The 22288-nt window shown below is 40.5% G+C and overlaps 4 protein-coding genes across 6 annotated transcripts; all 4 read right to left on the bottom strand.

Moving 5' to 3' along the window:
• Nucleotides 1–2055: 2055 nt before the first annotated feature.
• Nucleotides 2056–8131, bottom strand: LOC116199415 (probable LRR receptor-like serine/threonine-protein kinase At1g67720). Of its 2 annotated transcripts, XM_031529759.1 has the most exons (16): nucleotides 7970–8131; nucleotides 7064–7434; nucleotides 6426–6966; nucleotides 5274–5785; nucleotides 5017–5146; nucleotides 4774–4845; nucleotides 4622–4690; nucleotides 4453–4524; nucleotides 4282–4350; nucleotides 4025–4197; nucleotides 3658–3902; nucleotides 3311–3437; nucleotides 3160–3225; nucleotides 2881–3067; nucleotides 2660–2792; nucleotides 2056–2563 (listed from the first exon to the last, which is right to left on the bottom strand). In XM_031529759.1, the coding sequence occupies exons 2-16, from the start codon at nucleotides 7131–7133 to the stop codon at nucleotides 2237–2239; spliced, it is 2793 nt and encodes a 930-aa protein (XP_031385619.1). In that variant the 5' UTR covers nucleotides 7134–7434; nucleotides 7970–8131; the 3' UTR covers nucleotides 2056–2236. The 2 variants fall into 2 exon arrangements, with proteins under 2 accessions (XP_031385619.1, XP_031385617.1); XM_031529757.1 differs by lacking the exon at nucleotides 7970–8131 and having other exon boundaries at nucleotides 7064–7474.
• A 2065-nt stretch (nucleotides 8132–10196) lies between these two features.
• On the bottom strand, nucleotides 10197–14069 carry LOC116198606 (protein WVD2-like 7). 2 transcript variants are annotated; one of them, XM_031528791.1, is made up of 8 exons: nucleotides 13534–14069; nucleotides 12719–13240; nucleotides 12281–12640; nucleotides 12108–12163; nucleotides 11939–12016; nucleotides 11534–11636; nucleotides 10816–10881; nucleotides 10197–10734 (listed from the first exon to the last, which is right to left on the bottom strand). In XM_031528791.1, the coding sequence occupies exons 1-8, from the start codon at nucleotides 13600–13602 to the stop codon at nucleotides 10513–10515; spliced, it is 1476 nt and encodes a 491-aa protein (XP_031384651.1). In that variant the 5' UTR covers nucleotides 13603–14069; the 3' UTR covers nucleotides 10197–10512. The 2 variants fall into 2 exon arrangements, with proteins under 2 accessions (XP_031384651.1, XP_031384652.1); XM_031528792.1 differs by having other exon boundaries at nucleotides 11939–12013.
• An 813-nt stretch (nucleotides 14070–14882) lies between these two features.
• LOC116201025 (transcription factor MYB20-like) lies at nucleotides 14883–16470 on the bottom strand. Its single transcript, XM_031532088.1, has 4 exons — nucleotides 16286–16470; nucleotides 15733–15899; nucleotides 15512–15641; nucleotides 14883–15419 (listed from the first exon to the last, which is right to left on the bottom strand). Exons 2-4 carry the CDS (start codon nucleotides 15863–15865, stop codon nucleotides 15011–15013), a joined length of 672 nt encoding a protein of 223 aa, XP_031387948.1. The 5' UTR covers nucleotides 15866–15899; nucleotides 16286–16470; the 3' UTR covers nucleotides 14883–15010.
• Nucleotides 16471–17365: 895 nt separating this feature from the next.
• LOC116201024 (probable carboxylesterase 16) lies at nucleotides 17366–20479 on the bottom strand. Its single transcript, XM_031532087.1, has 3 exons — nucleotides 19738–20479; nucleotides 18997–19402; nucleotides 17366–18402 (listed from the first exon to the last, which is right to left on the bottom strand). The coding sequence occupies exons 1-3, from the start codon at nucleotides 20015–20017 to the stop codon at nucleotides 17868–17870; spliced, it is 1221 nt and encodes a 406-aa protein (XP_031387947.1). The 5' UTR covers nucleotides 20018–20479; the 3' UTR covers nucleotides 17366–17867.
• Between the last annotated feature and the right edge of the window lie 1809 nt (nucleotides 20480–22288).

The raw sequence follows: 22288 nt of genomic DNA, 5'->3' as shown, positions 1-22288 counted from the left end.
TAAGAAATAATGTCACATAAATGTTTCCGTCCACTATTGGATGACAGATAAATAGAACGAGTCATCTGATATACACTTAATCTGTTAAGGTCTAATTTGATATAATAAATTTATTGAAATTTGATTTGATATAACATCAATCTCTTAATGGATAAATGGTTAGTTTACTCTATTAGTTTCATGTTTTTCCAATTATTGCCAACTAGTGGGTTCTCTAAACGTCCTGTTCATGGCAGTGTCTGCTTTCCCTGTTGGTCAATTATGCATGCATGACATATATTCTATCTAGTAAATTAAAGATGGTGTTAGTTTGTTTGTATGCGATCAAACGGGCTTGTAGCATCCTAATTTCATGCGACGACTATTCTTCCCTAGGAAAAGACAGAAATAAATAATTTTATCTCATAAAAAAAAGGACCTATATTTTCCATTTTGTCGCAAATATGATCTGCCTTCCAATTCCATTAACATAATTTTCGTCCATTTCTAACATGGCTTTAACGGACGTTAATGTAAACCCGAAAAACAATCTAACTTAGACCTCATGTACTGTGTTTAGCTGCTTTCGATACCTGCGTACGTGTTTGAATGCTTGGTCGGCTCTAATATTTCTGTCTAGCAGAGAAAAGGTCCAATTATGGGGCTACCTTCTTTTCTCTGCCTTCTTTATTATTCGTGGAAATTTTCGGCATTAACATGATTATGAGGAGTATCTGGATGAAATCTATCTTATTAAAACTGTATCGCAGATTGAGTGGGAGGAAGAAGAAAGTTGCTATCAATCAGTTTTCAGCTGCTCTACGCAATTTATATGCTATATGCATCCTCCTCTCTTGCCCAACGTCAGATTTTTCTACACAATTTCCCTCCTTAAGTTCCAAAAATATATTCCCGATATAAATATCCCCCTTCTTTGCCTCCTACTTTCCTCCAATCTTCAGTCACTTGTCTATGAGAGTGTGAAATATCCATTTAAGGTCATTTCCTGAAATCTGATGAAACTCCTCTGGAAAATTTGCTTTTGACTGAACCGAACGAGTCCCTTTTTCATGTGATCGAACTCATCCTTCTGGAGAAACATATAATAGATTTCGTCGAAGAAATAGAAGAAGAAATGGACTCTCTCTCTCTCTCTCTCTCATTTTATTATATAAAACATTTCAGTATTTGCGATACGATCCTCACATTGTTAGTTTTATCCAATCAAGGCATTCAACTCCCTTTAACTTTAACCTCCCTCCGTTGGAATTCTCGTTTAATTAGCCTACCACCCTCGGTCTCGTTTAAAATTTTAAAAATTTGATTGTCAAATCAAACGGGAATGAATTTAAAAGGGGTTTTACCCGTTGGATCAAATGAAAGGTTTACAAACACTCCAAAGCTAAAGAATTTTGCATCAAAACTAGTCAAAAATCTGTTAATGTTAAAATTATTAAAATACCTCTAGCTATTTATTAATTTACCAAATAATCAGTTCAAATAGAATTCACCGTACCATTCACTGCGCAATCTCATTTAGGAGATTCGGTGTTTGAATGTTAGTGTAGATCTTTTGTTTAAATGGAGCTTCGTTTTTTTTTTTTTAATGTTATTGGTGAAATTTGACGCGATGAAATTCTTTTGGGTGTTATGATAATTTAGTTAGTGATATTATTGTTGAAACTCGGGTGATGAAATATCTATTTTGTTATTGCAGTTATTTCAGATTTTTTATATTGATTAAAAAAATACATTAATGGATAAAAGATGAACTTTCTTTTTCAGTGTAAACCATGATATTCGAAAACTTAATTGAGTTACAACTAAGAAAAAAATTCTAACAGTATGAATTTTTTGCATTCACAAGGACTTGAACTCGAGATCTTACTTAAGCAGAACAAGTCGAATTGATAAAATATGAACTTTGATGAGAATTCATTAATTTAGTGGGAAGGGTTCGAAGAATATTTCCTAAATTCTTAACAGATCTGGAAAGAGTTTGGAGACCGGCCATTTCTAAGGGGTTGGGTTTGGGAAGAATCCAACCATACCAATTTCCAAATATTAATGCAAACGTGAATTAAATTTGAGTAATCAAACTTTGCATTAAAATTACAAAAACAACCTTAAATTACTGTTTGTATCAGTACTTGATTGTGTGTAAAGAGAGCAGCACAACACAAGTATGTATCTGAAGCACCTCTAAGGAATGTCATCAGTCAGTAGCAAGCCATATTGCTTAAGAGTCATGGGTCATCTATCTCGCTGGTGGAATTACGCAGCCATTCGACAAGTCGGGGCTCTCAATCTCAAGGAAGCTTGTCAGTAATGTTTTCCGGGAAGACTGGCCCTTGGAGCTACCTGGAGACAGCTTCTGGCCGTTCTGATCAGATCCCTTCTCAATCTTGATCGCGTCCTGTACTGCCAGTACTATCTCCTGCATCCTAGGACGTGAAACGCCATGTTGTTCCACACACTGAAGCGCGATCTCAGCGATTCTCCATATGGACTCGATCTTGAAACTACCTGCTAGGATGGGGTCCACAATGCTGAGCACATCGCCCTTACGGATTAAGGATCTAGCCTGCAGGGACCACAGAAGGGTTACTCAGGGCCTTTCGGGATTTATGGGAGAAAACAGTTAGGACGATTTTTTTAAACCAAACAGTTAAGGATCTACCCAATGAATGATGTTCCAATCCACACCATAATCTTCTCCGGACACCGGCTTTCTTCCAGAGATGAGCTCCAGAAGAACCACTCCGAAACTATATACATCGCTCTTCTCAGTGAGCTGTTGATTTGCATAATACCTGTTGAAGGACAAAGGATGTTAGTTAAGGAAAGAATCATCAGCTTTACAAGATGATAATTCTCAGATACATTGTTGTGATGTCTTACTCGGGATCCAGGTATCCTACTGTCCCTCGTGCCACACTTGATACATGGGTCAATTCCTCCTCAGCTTGCCTTGAAAGCCCAAAATCCGATACTTTTGCTCTCATGTGTATATCGAGCAGAATGTTGCTTGTTTTCACATCCCGGTGAATTATGCTCGGGCTGCATCCCGTGTGCAAGTAATCAAGACCTGCAGAAATCTAAGCTTTCATTCATACTACGAACTATCAAAGGCCGAACAAGTCCACCGACAATTATGAAAAAATTGATCCCAAATTAAACCTTTTGCAGCATCTTCTGCTATGGTAAGTCGGGCAAGCCAACTCAAGTTCTTCTGCTTGACAGCATCTACAAAATACAAGTTCCAGTTGAAGCATTTTCTAAGGCAGGAATTGAACACGAGCACTTTATCAAATGGGAAGTGAGATTAAACCATGAATGTGGTCTCGAAGGGTTCCATTGTGCATGTACTCGTACACAAGAATACAATGGTTCTCCTCTTCGCAATACCCTATTAAAGGAACGAGATTCCTATGATGGATTCTCGATAATAGAGCAACCTGCATTATGTTCGAGTTGTCAATAAACGGCATCCAACAATCAATCTGAGGCTTCTACACAGAAGCTTCAATGGAGCTGAATTTTTGAAATTTCTTCCTAAAGCTTTTAGTGAAAATCAGTATACTTGACTCAAAGCAGAGGCCTGGATTTCAGTTCATTTCCACTTGTAATTTTAATGATATAAAGTTTCAGGAAAGTCGATCCCCTTAATGAGTTTACCTCGGTCTCAAATTGTTGGTTTCCATGAATAGATGAATCGCCCATCATCTTCACTGCCACTTCTTTTCCATCCTTCATTTTTCCATAATATACGGTGCCAAAGCTTCCTTTTCCAATTTCCCTGGAAAAGTAGCCCGTGGCTTCTTCCAAGTCAGAGAGGGCTATATAGTATGATATCCCTTCCTCTCTTCCACGAGCAACCGAGTATGCAGTTGAAGTTTTTGTGCTGACCCGCAATGAATCGCCTGATAATCACAGTGTCTAGTGTCAAGTATGATCGGGCACTTTCATGAATCAGTTAGCAAGCGGTCTTTCAACATACTACCGAACATCAAATAAGGGACTTTCTAGTTTCTTGCATATGAACCTTTGTCGGGTTTTCTGGCCTGAATCTTCCTTCTTCGAGTCTTCCGCAAGAACAGTATACTCCCAACTAACAATATCAGTACAACCGCAAGTACTCCTATCGAAGCTCCCAGTATCCACCATATACGAACCTTCTTCTCTGATCCTCCATGGAGGTCGGGATTGCCTGAATACCTATAAATGTTGAACAGTAATAAAATATAAAGAAAAAATCTGCAGAAAAACTCGTAATTTTCTTCACCAAGCAAGTCTACTCACTCGAAGTTGATTCCTCTACTGAGCAGTGCTTCAGGTATTTCCCCGCTTAAAGAGTTGTTCTCTACATTCCTGCCACATTAGAATTTCACCTTTATTATATGCTCGATTCGAATTGAGATAAGTGTGAATTCAAGGAATGAGTGATGAAGAACAGGATCTATTGCCACGTACAGTTCATGCAATTTCATCAAGTTTCCGAAAGAAGAAGGTAAGTGTCCAGTCAATTTGTTGTTCTCTAAGTGCCTGGAGATTCACCAAAGAAAAAGGTCAACATTCTTGTTCGGAGCCATTCCATCACTTAAAATGCATAGGAAAGCTGATCAGAATAGAAGAAATTTACATGATTTCTAAGCTGACAAGTTTCCTCATATCTGGGATCGTCCCGGTAAAAGAATTTCCATCAAGCCACCTAACCGAAAAGATACGAAAGTAATCAGATAATATACATCAAAAGGGAAGAGTATATCTTTAGAAAACGTTACCGGAACTTACAGCTCTGTTAATCCCTCCATGTCATTGATCATAGACGGGATCATGCCCTTCATATTCTTTCCCGACAGGGTACTGCTCAACAATCAAAATTATATACCTACTTCAGTTTTTGACTCTATAAAGATAGAAAACTTCATTTTATCTCAATTATGGTTTCGTTAAGTAAGTATTCGGCCCGAACAATCCTCTCTGATAGAGATATAAGTCGGAATGATTGGGCAGAAAATACATACGTGGGCTTACATTTTCGTGACTCTTGGCAGTGTTGTCGCGCTACAACTCACCCATTCCCAAGCAACAGGAAGGCATGGATCACCATGAGCCGGTAGAACGCTTCCACCAGACATGGAGAGGAAAGCTTTGAGAACAGCCACTGTTAGTCAGACAAGAAGATCGTTGATCAGCATGAAACCGATAAAATGCTTATAGCAGTGCAACTCTGAGAGAATGCTGCCAACTGTCTAAAAGCTTCATGAGAGGGTATATGGACTAAGACTTACAATCTCGAGTGTCTGTCTTTGAAGCAATCTCAACATATCGACTGATCTCAATTGCATTCAGCAGGGGTCCACGAGTTGAATCAGGCGTCTTCATGAATGAGAATGACAGCACAAACTTCAACGTCACATTCATGTAGCTTGGCTCATAAAGAGTGTAGCTCCCATTAGCATTCTCAATGATATTAACGATGGCACTGTTGTATTCTCCCAGATGAGGCTCTGCCAGTCGGAATTTCCGGGTCTCGTTCGGACCTAGATCCTCGATCTCGGCGAAGTAGGCATAAGCTCGTGCATTGGCAGGGAAATCATAGAGGTTCAGCCTATAGCTGAGGACACCTTTCGTGCCCACGACTGCACTCTGCATCACTTTCACTGGCGGATACTCTCGGGTGCTAATGTCTATGTTCCTCGATGTGTTGATCCTTTCCGTGCCAGAGGCAACCCCTACAAGAAAATTCTGCCTCTTCGCAAGGTCGGAGTCCCAGATTCTGTCATAAGGATCATCTGGGTACCTGATAAACAACCCATTCAGTGACCAATTTTCCTGGATGCTTAACCCGAAAGATGGAGCTAACTGGGCTTGGAAAGTCAAGGAGCAACACATTGAACAAATCAATGAGAAGAGGATGCAATTCGGATTCGTGACCGGAATCTAGCACACTATTAAGTGATTGATTATCCTACCAGGCTTAAGCTCGAGAAGATTGCAATAATGCGACATGAAGACAAACAAGACTGACAAGAATATGACGAGGTTATCAGAACTTGAAACCGGAACATATTAACCGTTTAAGTTCTCCCCAAAACCTGTAGGAGCTCGAAAACTCACTGGACTACAAAGGAGATGGAGCAGAAACAGACAGACTAAGGATACAAGGATACCGAGACTCGAAAGCAAAGCCAATGTTCGAGTCTAACACAGTGTTAAGTAGAATTAAAGCAAATCGAGAAGATATACCAACAACGTTCGCCCATCTCGCGTAATACCGAACTCGACCGCAAGATCCCCAATTCTACATGTATCAGCACAATTATCTAAGGAGTCTTTCTTTCACTAAAATCATATGTTGAGACTTTGAATGATATCACCACCTATTAAGAAGTTCTTCACCAAAGCGATGGTATTAAAACTGAACTCAACCCCGAATTTACCTGAGAACCTCCTTAGTCGCAGCCCCGAAGTTAACCCGAGCGGCCACCTCGAGGAAGAAACGGTCCTCAAAGTCAGTAGCATACATGGAAAGATTCAGCGGCCTCAGCTCCAGAGTGGATATAAACGGCGCCCCCGTCGTCACGCAGCACAGGCACACGTCCACCGAATCGGACGGCGCCCTCACGATCATCTCCTTCACGTACACACTCGAGGCTTCGAAGATCGTGACTGTGGTCCACTTGGTCGTGTCAAGGTAGAGCTGAAACTTCGGGTATGTCTCCTCCTCCGTCCCGAGGCCCGCGTACTGGAATGTGGCTCGAACGATGTACCGCCGCCGTTGCTGCGTCGGGAGAGTGTAGCAGTACTTGTTGCCGTCCACCGGGAAGTCCCGACGGGTCATGTACTGGGTCGGGCCAGCATTCGAGTTCTGTAAATTCACGGTTTTGCCACTGTTCATAACGCCGGCGTCCGACACCCATGACAGCCCGGTGGCGGAGTCGGTGTAATTCGTGGCTCCGCCGCAGTCTATACTGATGAACTCTGCCAAACACCCAAAAAAGAAACAGGAAAACCACAATGAAGAGCTGATCGAGAAACAGAGCTGCTCTGTTATACAACCGAGAACATAAATATATACCTTCTACTTGGGACAGAGCAGGGGAAAAGATCACGAGAAGGATGAGAAGAGCTTGATGGAGCAGACCCATCAAGGATGGAAGAAGACAAGCCAATCAAGATGCTTTTATTAAAATCTGCTAAAGGGGGAGAGCAGAGTTTTGTGAGGGAATGAGAGGAAAATCAATGGCGACGCTACTGAGTGAGCTAAGCAGAGCAAGGAAGGAGCATGAGCATCCCACCACCGACCCCATCGAAGGGCTTTGCTTTTGCCTGCGTCAGAGAGCTTTTTTTTTTTTTTTTTTTCTTTTGAACTTTTTCTTTCGAGTGAGATTTGATATATGGAATCTTCTTTTTCCCTGCACAAAAACGTCTCAGCTCTCTCTTTCTTCTCTGCAAAAAAGCAGAGAGAGAGAGAGAGAGACAGCAGACAGACACAGAGGAGAGGAGAGGAGAGCAGCTTTCAGTTTCAGGTTAAATTTAATTCAACCACTTACTCTTTTTTTTTAATCGAAATATCCAGATTTCGTCCGACTAATTCTGAAATTTCGTGAATTTTCGATGACGCACAGAACAGATAATCACGCTAAAAGTATTTCGATGACTCTAAGGAATTTTGAATTCGGAATCAGATGAATACTTACAATGCGTTTGTTTTCAGAGTTAAAGTCACGAATTTGTGATTGTGAATTGTTATATGACCATTGACGGGCCCACCAATTTGACAGTGTTTTGAGTTAAAGTTAAAGTTAAAACTTAAATCACGACTCCTTCTTACTACCAAACTAAATTCATTGGAGTTAATTCAACCACTTACTTACCCCCAACTTCTTACTTGCCCATTGACTGGAACTTACGTCAGCAGAAGTGTAATAATCGAATGAAACAAGCAATGAAAATGATAGAGGTGAGTGAGAGTGAGACTCACTTGGGGATGCCAGCCGATGTTCGGATTTGGCGACATATAAGATAAGTCGAGAGAACTCTCATCGTTGAGAAGTCTAGAACCTTACTGGAAATTCAGGGCGAATGAACCTTGTAATATAGGCAACGAACCGCAGAAGTAACTCGTCGGGCTTTCGAGGTCTAAGAAGAATTCGTATGAGTTAATTTCTGTGGAGATTTGGTGCAGTTGGTACCGACTTTCTCTTAAATATGCCAAGAGTGGCTATCCATGGCCGCCATTTAATGTGCAGAATTATTTATTTCTTGGAATTTTACAAAATGGGCACTGTCACAAATATCAAGCATGATGATGTCCTTTCTTATCTTCCTTTTACGTTTGATGTGGACGGCCAACACCAATACCAAGTTATGAAAACCTCGTCTCTATTTTTTCAATAATTATTTAAAATTAAGTACTTTTTTTAAATAGTTTACTCTTAAGAATTGAAACTAATCCTATTTCAACATCGAAACTTTACTGACTATAAAGTACTTTCGAGGAATTTTGCACAAATGCGAATAAATAAATCTGTCAATTGGTATAGCACCATGTCAGTTGCATCACATATTATGATTTGATTCGTAATTTAATCTTGTTAGAGATAAATTTAATCATTGAATGATAAGGACCCCGCTTTGAACTAATCATAGCATTATCCAGGAGAATAGAATATTATTCAACTAAACCACCAGTAAAATTTGTGTGGTTGGACTTATATGGCTTATGAATTTGCACGGTGTTAGCGTGGATCATAGAAATTAGTAAGACGTGATCGGAATACTCCTCATTGTTAAAAAATTAAGGAAAAAAAGGGGGGGCAGAGGTGTAATCTATAATTACGGAAAGTGATTATCGCATGTATGGCGAAAAGAGAAATTTCAATTATTAATCAGAGAATGGTATTTATTATCATCAATATCAGCTTTATTTTCTTCCATTGCTGCTTTTTCTGATGAAAAGAGAGGTCTTTTCTCCTCCAACTAGCAGGTCTCTCTTTTGAGTTGGGCCCCAGATTTGTCTTTAACAAAGCTCTTTCAAAGTTACATGGAAAGCCATGCACTTCATCGACATCAACCCATCAAACAAAAACTGTTCCATTTCCATGAAAAATAAATTATAAAGAGATCAGATGGTCCCTTCAATCAAATTGAGGTCCACCAAATCTGAAGATTTCCTTACAAATTAATGTGTGTGTCTCTCTCTCTCTCTTTTTCTTTTTCTTTTTTCATTTTTTTTTATTGAAAAGTGGCCGATAGATTACGTAGTTGAATTTGTTTGTCGACGGAATAATCTTTTTAAATCGTAAAAGCTATGGGTTTTGAAAAAGTGATTATAATGTAGCGATACATGCTCTCGTTAGAAAACCGGAATTTTGCGGAGGAAAAATAATTTCCCAGTTCCTTATATTATTATTTATTAGTGTATGGAAAAATGTTGCTAAATGTAACTTGGGCCATGGGCTTGAGCCCAATGAATAAAGCCCACACCCAAAGGCCCAATTAAGAACGCGCATTTTGTTCTTCGATTTTATATATAAGTTTTTCAGTGATACCACCATATGTTTCTAACCAGATCAATCATTTATAATTATATATTTTTATTTAGCTAAATATATTGTATTTTGACACATGCATCCGTGCCATAATCTTTTATTTTCTTCCGAAGGTGCAATTATACCAAATGGTAGCATAGATTTTCCGAGTTTGCGATAGACTCCTCCCGCGTCATAGATGCAGCTTTCAGCCTGTCGATGTATCACATCGATCGTGCAGTTCATAAAGCATAAACCAACTTTTGGTAATTCAATAGAGAAAGGAATTGTTTCATCAGGAATCTTCCACTTTTTAGCTTCGGGGGGACCATTTCGATTTTTCTCTCATGAAGTGTGTAAAATTCCATCTCAGAAAGTTCGATCTAATCAAATGATGAATTCAAACATCTTATATACTATTTTTATTTTTTCTGATGTCGAAGAACAACTTTCAACACGAAGCCTCCTCACTCGACGGAGTTTCACTGTCGACAACTATTTTCTGTTTGTAACGACCCAAACTTGCAGAAGAGCTTCTTTCTCGATCTACAGTTAATTCAGTAAGTCCATTGCAAGAACTTCACCTCGTGATAGTTTTAGGCGTCGAACCGAGTGTAACTACAAAATTGTCATCGTCGACTATTTTATGTTAGTTTACTGGACAGAATCGCAGCAAAATTTCATTCCCGATCAAAAATATATTCGGTAAGACCATTGCAAGAATTTCACCTTATGATAGTATCTAGCATCGAACCAAGTGTATCTACAATGTAACATACATTCTCTCAAAGTCCATACTCTCTCCATAACCCCTCCTATTACTGTGTCACTCCGCCTAGACTAAACTTCCAACACAACATCGAAAAATGACATTATTTCCTTTATCTATACCATACCATCCCAATATAGGCATGCGCGTCAACCAGCAAAGGTCGGCGATCGAGTTCGCATTCCTCATGGAATATGGACCTAGCACACTTCTGCTCTTCACATTCTACCGAGGAATATTTGGAGAAGAATTTTCACGAACATTATTCCTTGGTATGAATGACGGGACCGAAGCTCTCGTGCTTAGAGTGCTCTTCCCTTTAGCGTGATTGGCGTTCTCGACTTTGACCGTAGTTTTTTGACGCGGAGGTCTAGGTTTTGTTTCCGGGCCTGTAACTGGAGTAGCCTTCTTCGCGAGCTTAGGTGATTGAGGCCTTCCATTCAGGAACTGCAAGGAATCAAATGGTTTACTAACCAAGAAATTATCAGAAATTAAATAGTTTGATTGCTGAGCCATGGCAAATCGTACCCGGTATCTTTGATGGGGCTTTGCCCTTTCAGCCTCCTCCTTAGCGTTGATCTTCTCTTCTTGCTTCTGAAAGAGCTCGCATTGTGAGCGAAATGAATCAATGTCAGGGAAAATATATATATAGAGGGTTAATTGCCTAAAAACACAAACTTTTCACATTTGATCAATTCTAACACATTTGATCAATTCTAACATGAACTATCAATTTGATATCAATTTTAACATGTCCAAACTTTTCCGTTAATTTAAATGAGAATCTATAGCCACACTCTCTGATCGAGGTAGCTGAGGTCGCCAGCTACCTTATAGGGGCGGCGATGGGCCCGATGAGGCCCTCATTGCCTGAATTTGAAAAAAGACACTGTAAAATCAAGAAAAGAATGAAGAAGGTAGATGGTAAAAGTCTCATTGGCGGCCACCATCCCCCTAATTGAGGTCACCGGAGACCTTTGCCATCATGAGCAACCCCGATTGGGCGGGCGGTGGTTGTCGTTGAGGCTCACCGATCGAAAAAATGAAAATCATGCTAACATTGATATCAAATTGATAGTTTGTGTATTTTTAGGTTAAGAAAAAAAAGTTTGTATTAGAATTGATAAAATACGAAAAGTTCCTGTTTTCAGGCAATTAACCCTTATATATATAAATACAAACTAGAATACATGTTCTTTGCTGTATGGACCGGGGCATATACCAGAGATACATTGTAACGTCCTACCTCTCTGCGTTTTGCCGCTCTTTCTTCACTCCTGAACCTAAAGGGCGAGCACACTACAGGAGATTGCACATTGCTTCCACTGGTGAACGAAAGTTTTGAGTTCCTGTTACAAACTTGAGGTCAATAATGGGTTCAACTACCACAAAACACAATCGAATGCCAGCGCCTATTTATCACGTGTGCTTTTAACTAATCAAGAACCAACACCATCCGGATACAATACATAGAAACTGTCAAGGTATGATGTATAGGATGCAATCAACAAATCCAAACGAGCTAAGGAAGCCAGATGAGAAAGATGGATATAATAGAAGTTGTACTCGAGGCGTACATCCCAACAAGACAACTCTATCAATGGCATCATAAATTTCAGCAGCAACGTTAAGCAAAATAAAGATATCTTACTCCTTTGTAGTGGAACTTGAAGTCTTTTCTGTCATCAGTCTTCCTGCTACTGACTTATTTAGTGACGTCTTAGTCCTGCTAAATTGCATATCTTTCCATGTTAGCGTAATTGAATGTAAAAACAACTTCAGGTTGCATTGAGCCGGACATGGCTTGGAAGTCATAATACCTTCGTTCTTCTGGTTTTAGAGCTGAGCTAATCTTTGAGGTCACATTAACAGATGCCTGCAATTCGCGAGAAGAGGCCTCTTCAGCTACTCAGTTTCATGCTTTCCTTGCAGTTTGATATATTTTTTCGAGAATAACATGGAATTTGCATGCAAAGAAGTAAAAGCACAGTACCCTAGTCGGGATTTTTCGAGAACTTGAACTGTCCTGTTGCAATTTCAGCGAGGCCGTAATGTCTTTGAGCTTTTTGATCTGCTGAAGCACCGGAGAGAGGGGTTTACTGGTAGAAACAGTTGAGGAAGGAAAATTGATCGACCTGTGGAGAGATTTTGAAGCTGATTTCCTCTTCTCAATCACTGACTTCTCCCTACTTGGAGCAGAGTCCTTTCCATTTCCTTTTTCCATGGTTGGGATTCCTTTGGCACGAGGGAGTAGCAGCTTCGATGCTTTGCTTTTATCCAATGACTTTGAGGATGAAATTACTCGTTTCTTTCCACCAGTCGAAGTTGAAGTCTCTGGATCAGCAGCCTTTTCCTGAAAAAATAGAAGATGAAACAAAATCTCTACGACCACGGCAAGAAAATTTGGTCGAACAATTCGAGAATGAGTTACCTCCTGCACCGTCTCTCTCTCTGAATTTCTAATCTCAATACATTCATCTGATTTATGCATTTGGGTTGAATCCTCTTTCACGGCAAGATCCTCCACGGCAGCACCTTGTTCTAAAGGTCCTGAACTCGTCACCTCCACATTTTCAAATTTGCTTTCTTGCATTGGGACATCTGCGGAGGCAAGAGACGCATCAACTGTCTTATCCATGGAATCGTCCTCTGGCTGCTCATCACATGTGAAGCGGTTTTCTGATTCCACAGACTCCAATCCAGTAGTGGGAGTCTCAACATCTGCCTCTGAACTCGGTTCCTCGACATTTGATGCTTCCCGGAGTGCAGCCTTTTTCCGGTAATGGGCCTCAAAGTAAGCCTTCTTCTGAGCAACAGAACCCGGCTTTGCAAACTTCTCGACCTCCTCCAAGTACCGGTTGTGAGAGAAGGCAGACCACTTCTCCCAAGCCAACGACTCCGACATGAACCGACCGAACGAGACCGAGTCCGTGAGGGCACGAGCCGGGTCGCCCTGTAATCATCACAGGAAGTCAATACGTCAATTTCACCGGTGAATTCCTAAGAAGTCTCAGCAGGGAACACCATACCACACAGCATTGAGCACAACAAAACACGAGAATCGGAAATTACAGCAGATTATGAACAAGAACAGTCCCATTTCTGGCTATACCCCCAGATACGAATGAGAACTCATCAAGCAACACGCGCGCGCGCCCACGCGCACACACACACGCACACACATCTATACATACATATAAGCTCGAGAAGGAGAGGAAATCAAGAAGTTGGGCAATCGACGCTGACCTTTCTGACTTCATAGGAAGCATCCGAAGGATGAGAGAAGGACCTCAGCAGGCACGCAGGTTCCCCCATCTTTCTTCACTCCGCAATAGCAATGGAAAGCAAGAGAGCAATGAGACCCTCAGACCAACCTCTCCTCTCCGTACTCTTCTTGGAGCTCGAGACTGATAAGAATCCGCTCCTCCGGGCCCCGAATTTGAATCAGGAGAAGCTCGCGGTCATGGGTCCGCATCAAGAGACTGCGAGAGTGCTGCCTGCAGGGAACAGAGAAAAAGGAAGGAAGCCTTTTTCTCTTCTTTTGGTGGGCGCAATGCAAAGATTTCAGATATAACCTTTTAAAGATTCGTGGATTTAATCCATCTTTTCCATCAGATTTGCAATTTCCGACGTTAATGGCCGCTCTCTCACGTAATTTTCCCCCAAAAAATGCAAACTTTAAAAGGTGTAGTTATTTTTTTCGAGAATAATGCAATGCGGGAGTGTTGTCGGTCCTATCGGTCGGCTCGACTTATCACGAAGTGCTTTCACTGAACTTGACACGCTCCTATAAAAGCAGATTATCAGATGCGCCATGCATTTATGTTTAATTTAATGATAATGGTATGCTCAAGAAAAAGAAAAGAAAAGAAAAGAAAAGAAGAAATTGTCACGTGGGTCCCATTAGTTTGAAATGAAGAGAAAAGCCTCCTAACGTCTAATTCCATGTGGGGTGTGGGCGTAATTATATTGGGACATGTTCTGTTATATATTTCAGGACGATGAATGAGAGGGAGATGTCTGTTTTGATTTTTATTTTTTAATTACATTTAATTTATTTAATTTGATTACTTATTTATGGAATATTTCTTCCCCCTTTTTTTTGGACGTTAGAAATTTGACCATGCAACGGCTTTTGTCTGCAATAATTGGGGGCTGCCCTTTTATCTTTAATTTCTGCCTCTTTTTTTTTTGGAGTGATTAATGATACGTATATATGTCATTTGGTCAATGTTGGGAGTACTTGTAGCGGTCCTCGTACAGCATTTCAGTTTGACTTTCACCGAAATTCTACCGCACAAGAACTCGAGTTAACTTCGAATTCGACAGGAAATTCTCATAATTTTAATTGATTTTTAGAAATGGTTACTTTTAATTCTTTGACGATTGCCTCATTCCTCGATTGAAAGAATGAATTGGGCCTTCGTCCTTCCGAATCATCTGAAGCCCATAATATTTGGGCCGAACGACGAGGCCCAACTGGATCATCCGATCAAAGTCGTACTCATATCGGCGCGGTTCGATTGGATCGGGATGACTCTACGTATTGTAATGAGACATACTGCGTTTCGGGTTGTCGAGACTGAAGATAATTGTTTGCGACATTCACGTTTTATATCAAGATGGGCATGAAACAAGAGTTAAAAACCTGAGATAGGCGGAAGCACGGAGAGGGCCATCGATTTCATGTACACGTACCCTAACAATGTCCATGCAGAGAAGCTCATCGATGGCTTCTGTACTGAAATATCTGTTCTAGTTCACTCAAGGAATCCCATGAGAAGGTGGATTCTGCGGTCTCGATCAAGTTCGGGAAGCAATTTTCCTGTGTCATCGATTCGTCCATCTTCAGAGTGAGGGATTTTGAACAGCAGGTATCTTTGGGGTCCGGGTTTGCTCCGGTCTTAAGAGTCCTGCAAACCTCTTTTCCTGGAATAGGTTGTTGATCTTTCACCGAGATGTCGGCATTCCAGGCATTTTCCTTTCTACTGGGACGTTCATCGTGGATGATTGGCTCATGAGTCTGGGGGTCTAACCCGAGGAGCTTCAGCCTTTTCTTGATTCTGGTGTTCCAATGATTCTTTATCTCATTGTCCGTTCGCCCGGGCAAGTGTGCTGCGATCTTAGACCACCTGCTCAAGTAAAATGACGACCCAAATGAACATATCACATCTTCTGACTAAAATAACAATTCAAAAGAATCGTGAGCATCGGTGGACAGAACCTGTTTCCCAGACGTGAATGAAGCTCAATAATCTGATCTTCCTCCGCCTCCGTTAGCACCCCTCTCTTAAGATCAGGCCTAAGATAATTTATCCACCTCAATCTGCAGCTCTTTCCACATCTCAGCAGACCTTCATTCACCGATATATTAAGACTAGTTACTGAGGACGTAACAAAACCTGATGATGACATTAATCGAAAGGGTCGAGAGGTAGAGCATACCGGCTAGCGTAGGGACAACTCTCCAACACTGTATGCCATTTTTAAGGATGAAGTCGACGAGTTTCTGGTCTTCTTCTATAGTCCACGGACCTCTTCTCAACCCGACCTTCTCACAGCAAGGTTGTCTTCCCATCCTCTTCGCCTCGGAACCTCAAGCGGGCATAGCACTGCATATATATGAAAGTGAGAGGAAGCACAAGGCACAAAAGAAAAAGAGGATCAGCAGTCCCAAAAGAGAAACACTACCCTTTATACAAATTCCAGCAAAGATTCTGCCAGTTCATTTGCAGATTAAAGAAATGCTGTTTTGTTGAAGAATTAATGATTGAGTGGTAAAGCATTTATATATTCACATATATCGTAATCTGATAGAAACAATGCATGTAACCACCATCGCGAATAAGTCAAGAGCAGTAAAACTTTAAAATTGACAGGAAAAAGAGGTCATATACAGACAGACGTCCTTTGTTCGTTAACAATTAGCATACTTACTCCCGAAGTCTTTTTTCTGTAGGGAATCATAGTACAGAGGCTAAAGATTAACCTGAGATACCTTGGTCCCTTCGAAGATGCGGGCTTTAAATATGGAGGACAAGAATACTTCTTTTCCCGCTTGGTACACAAGTGAAGTCCTTGTAATGCAAGAGACAAGCAACCATGAAGCAGAGGGCTATACACAAGTCCGAATGAATGAACTTACCTGAACAGGATGCAACAATAACCTGCGTACCTTCAGAAAGTGGAAGAATTATCCAAGATGTTTATCCCGACTCTTTCAGAAATCCTTTCTTGGCGACTTTATCCTCCAGAAAATATGTATAGACAGACTTGAGCATTCAATGAATAAGATATTACTCCGCAGGAGGCTCATTCTTGGCAGCTCGATTCCGAGTCAATTATTTTCTCCAAATAATGATTTTGCTGACTAATGATTGACAGATAACATTAGCATTACTCAGTTGTCAGGTAATACTTTTACGAGAACTTTTTTATTTCTTTCCGGATTAATGTACTCACTTTTCAAAGCTGCTGAATTTAATATGATGAGCACATCAAAGGCATGCGCATAAACATTCAGATTCCAAGCGATCATTTGCCTGATCTTGGATGACTTCAATTATCAATTCTTGGCACTGAAGCAAAGGCCAGTATTAAGAGAAACAGGGAGAAGGAGATGGCATCGGGTTCGTACCTCTAACATCCAAAGCGAGAATCCTGCAGCTGCGGCTTTCTCGCATTAGTTTTTACCTCCTCTGACATCTCCAGCTCAGTAAATTTGAGATTCGAGGAGTTCATCTACTTGACTATAAAGCATTATCCACCAAAAACTATGCCCTTCCGTTTCCTGTCAATAACAGCAAAAGTAGCAAATACAGGCTTTTGTTTAAATCTTTATCTGCTCATGAACTTTGCCCTGTCATCATCAGAACTGGTTCAGGAGACCTGGTTTTTTCCTTTTATTTGTTGCACTTCGATTTTTTAACTGCAGTGGTTCAGAATTCCAACTTGCAATAGCGTAATGGTGCTTTCCTGATGATTTTATAGCATAGAATGATGATAATCCCCGTGAAAATTACCGTCTATGGAAACAGATGGAACCGGAGGCAGAAAAAAAAAACATTCAGGATCAGAATGAGAGGAAAAATCACAATATTGTTCCATTTCAGCTCATCCTATACAAGACATCTCATATGGAGATGATGAATATGAACAGAAATCAATCTCAAAACCCTAAAACAGAATGAAAGTATACTACAAAAACCGGATAGGGCTCCATATTTCTAGTAATTTACAGAAGGAAGAGGAAAATGAATGAACAAAGAGATAATAAATGGAAATTCTCGAAATCTAACTGCCTGACCTCTATGAACATATCTTTATACATAGATAACCTGGCCACAGAAGAACAGTACTCTCTCGAACACTGATATTCAGCTTCAAGTCCAAAACTGATCTCATTTTCTTCTCTTCCTTCCTCCGATGCACCGCTTGATATTCTGATATCAGTAAGAGAGCTCGTTGCCTCTGGCCACAAAAGAACAATACTCTCCGAACACTGAGATTCAGCTTCGAGCCAAAATTGACCTTGCTCTCTTCTTTTATTTCCTGAGATGCACCCGCTTGATATTCCAGTATCAGTAAGAAAGCTCGTTTCCCCTGAGTGAGATGTACTTCTTAACCCAGATGGCGATATCCTCAGCACAGGCTTTAGCCTGAGGCGTCTGAAGGAGCAAATCTAAAGTAGCAAACTCATGAACTGCATCTTTATAATCGAGAAGCGGGGCATCGACGTTAACTCTTCTGAGTGCTTCCGAGTAAGCAATGGCCCGGTCCCGCATAATATCATTCTCAGCGACTACTGTCAGTGTAGGAGGCATGCATTTAAGGGCTACCTTTCTAGGCACGAGCGGGTTAGCAGCAGGGTGGTCTAGGTTGAGTTCTTCCAAAGGTAGGAATAGTTTCCAAACCATCTTGCATATAGACTTATCGTACAAGTAGGAGTTTGCCAGTTTAACCTCAGAATTTGTTGGGACGCTCCCGAAAAAGAAAGGGTACATTAGGACTTGTGCCACCACTTTGACGGGTTCATGAAACCTGCCCGCCTCCACAGCTTTCTGAGACACATAGTCTGCAATGTTTGCTCCACAGCTAACACCGAGGAGGACACACCTGTGGAGGACAATGGACCAGTACTTTAGTATCGGGTAACAAAACTGTAGAACATGATGCCCACAACTATGTAAACCGTAAGACACGGTGGTGAGATGTTCCTAATTCTCCCATATAGTAATGCACTTATAGTTAATATATATATGTCATGCAACGAAGGTTGCACAAAAGATTCAGCATGCTACTCGAGTTGCAAAACTCACTAATTGATCACATGACATTTATTTAGAGGTATAACAGGACATCAAGGAATAATTAAAATGAAATTTCATGCTCCCCTTGAAATCCATGATCCAGTAAATGCAATAGTCATTCGACAAAGACAATTCAAAGAAAAGCGTGGAAAGACTGCCATTCCCACAGTCATAACTTTCAGCACGCCTAAATGATATCATGATCCTAAACAACCAGATCTATGTATGATACATACAAACAAGAAAAGAGAACAGTCTTTAACTGTCAATATATTTCTTGGCAGTTCGACATATAACTCAAAATTGCACTGCATTTTGGATACTGGCACATGAATCATTCACTGAAGTCGAATAAGATTACAACAATGCTAGTGACTATGGGGCAGAAACCATATTGTACCTGGAAGGATCCCAATGAGCAGCCAGCCAAGGCTCGACAGTCGACACCCCAAGACTATCAAAAATCCGCTTCTGACCACCCGATCTCTTAACATCGCCTCCTCCGACAGTTCTCACGCTCCCGATAGAATTTTTACACTCAACCAAATTCGCTTGCTTGACCAGCCAGTTCAGTGCCTTTAGCCCGTCTTCGAAAGCTGCAGGATACCTATGCTCAGGTGCAAGCCTATATCCGACTGCAACCACGATCACATCACATAGTTTTGCGATTCTTTTGCAGAAGGTATCGTTTGCAACCGTGTCATTGCTCCCACCAACAAACGCACCACCATGAAACTGAATCACCAGCGGCAGCCGCCTCTGGTGCTTACCCGTCGGAGGAGAGTAACCCCCATATGAAGTCCTGTCTGCCAAAAAGAAAGCAGTGATAAGGTTTGCTGCAATTCCACAACATGACAGACTTTTTATCTGGCAATTTCACTCAGCTGCCTGATTCTAATCATTGTCCTCTGCTCTAACTTGCTTTGCTCCTTCCGAGCTGCAACCGAGCTTACGAAACGCACCTCAATAGAGAAACTTTCGATGATTGTCAACTTCAAAAGGCAATTTTAATTAATTATGGTCTTAAACCCACTAGTGACTCGCTCTGTCCCCCTTAAAAAATTCAAGCTTTTTCCTGCATACAATACAATCAGTACAGGGCACGAACTAAAAAAGGGAGCTTAAGAACAGTCTAACATACCGGAAATTGGGTGGGCGTCGGCGGGGGAGGATGCGAGGAGGACGGTGTCGGGGAGGAAGAGACGGAGGGAGAGGGCGGAGAAGGGGTCGATGTGGATGTCCTTGGTGGCGATTCCATCGGTGAATGATGGATTTGCCAGGGCAACTGGCTCGTCCAGCCGCGAAGTGACACCAAAGGAATCATCACCGGCCGGAGCGAGGGATAGGGTCTGGAGCTTGTGCTTGAGGCTGTACTTGAAGAAGATGCTGTAAAGCTTCACGAGTATGCTCGGCATCCCCATATACAGAGAGAGAGAGAGAGAGAGAGAGAGAGGGCAAGTTGAACAGGGGAAGACGATGAGATGATTGGCTGTGGATTTGATCAGAAGAAGAAAGCCTCTGACTTGGGGGGATAGCGAGAGAGAGAGAGAGAGAGAGAGAGAGAGAGGAGAAGGGGAAAGGAAAAGGGGAAAGGAAAAGGGGAAGGACTGATTCAATTCAAATTCTCATGGGGAGACGAAGACGGAGGCTGAGGCAGAGGCGTTTGGATTTGACTGTGTTGGTCTCAGCAGCAGAAGCTTCGATTTGCCTCTTCCGCCGTCATCTCCATTCCCATCTGTTAGCTAAGCTTAAGCGCTGTCGTTGTTAGAGAGAGAATGTGTTGATTGGTTAGAGAGAGAGAGAGAGAGAAAGAAACGCAGTGCTGATCCGGTCGGCCCTGAGTTGGCGCCAGTTCGGAGAAGAAGAGGAAGGCAGAGACAAAGCAATAATGTTGTAGCGTAGTTGGCAATATGAATTATGAACTGATTCAGTACGTGCGACGACGGCCCACAACCAACTGATAATTGATCGGAGGCGAGAAATGGGATTTAGTGCAGTGTCGGTTTACGGAATTTTACTCGAGAGCAAGTGATCGAAAGAAAAATGTCGGAAGAATTTTGTTGAGAGCGTCGCATGCATTATTGAAGAAGTTCGTTTATTTTCTCTGGCAATGGAAATCAAAATTTCCAACTCCAGAGATAAATATTAGTCCTAACGAAAGAAGTTATGAAGATAAAAGATTAGAATAGAACAGAACCACGCACTCAGTCTTTGTCCGCTTAGTTCGGTTTCGTATAATCAATATTGTTCGTTGTATGAATTCATTATCATATACATGTAATCATTTTTTTATGAATTATTAATTACATTTTAACAAGAACATTTCTTATTAATAAGAATAAATGATTAATTTGAAACTTACTTGTAAGTTTCAAATTAATCATTTATTCATATTTTTGCAAACCAAACTAGTTTTTAAGTGATTTAATTAAGGAATTATTACGTTGATAATCTTACAATATTAATCTAAAATTGTTATATTTATGAAGTTATGCATTATCACTTATATAAAAAAAACTTTTAGGAGAATTATATATATATATATATTAGCCTACTTATTGGATTAAATTTTATATAGAAAGCGATTTCTACTTTTATCAGTTTTTAGTAATTAATTTTTTAGATTATATTAGTTTGAAAATTTAAATTTGTCATATTTATGATATTATGCATTGTCATTTGTATTAAAAATATTAGATGAATTATATATATATATATATATTAATCTATGTATTAGATTAGATTCTATCTAAAAAGTGATTTTTGCATTTATTATCACTTCTTAATTAATAATTTTCTAGGTTATATTAGTTGTAGGAGTTTGCTCTTATATACATTAAATAATGTATTATACTATATATAGAGAGTACGAATATATGAACTCGACAATCAAAATATGATTTTACAATTAAATCAATAATGGAAATAGATACACTCCTTTTTGTATTTTTTTCCAAATTTTAAAATTGTATAAGAAATTTTTATAAAAATTATTAATAGATGAAACAAATTGACAATTCTAACCCTATTAACTATAACCCTATTAAATGTTGGCGGGAGTCAATTTTACTTATATATATATAGATAAGGTATTCCATTTACGAGTCTAGTAAACAAAAAATGAAAAAGATAAATCTTAAAAATGGGCAAGTGTGCTTGCTTATTATTAAAATTAGAGAAATACGAACATCAAGGGGAATGTTGAGGAGTAAAATGGGATAAATCCCACATCGGAAAAGAAAAAGAAAATACATGGGTTACTATATGGCTTAGGTACCACCACTTATCAGCTTGAGTTTTTAAGTGGAAATGGGTCTAGGTCCGTATAAGCCCAATGGAAATTTAATATGGTATCAGAGCGGGTTACGCTTTCGCATGCCTACGCGCGTATGCGCATGGACTCACACTACGCTAGGCCCAGTATGTCCGAGTGCAGTCAAGAGTGCGCTTCGTGTTAGTGTCCCCCCTCGCCCGAGCACGAAAGATGAGCCCGGCTCGAGGTCAATTATTGAGGGTAGGTGTTTAAGGGCACGTGACAACGTGTAGGCAAAAATAGATCACACATTGCACGTGAGGGCGGGTGTTGAGGAGTAAAATGGGATAAATCCCACATCGGAAAAGAAAAGGAAAATACATGGGTTAATATATGACTTGGGTACCACCACTTATCAGCTTGAGTATTACTCATACTC

The sequence above is a fragment of the Punica granatum genome, chromosome 3 (genome assembly GCF_007655135.1).
Source record: "Punica granatum isolate Tunisia-2019 chromosome 3, ASM765513v2, whole genome shotgun sequence".
Taxonomy (NCBI): Eukaryota; Viridiplantae; Streptophyta; class Magnoliopsida; order Myrtales; family Lythraceae; genus Punica; species Punica granatum.
The sequence above is the reverse complement of the archived record's forward strand: the minus strand, read 5'-3'. Positions and strand labels throughout refer to the sequence as shown.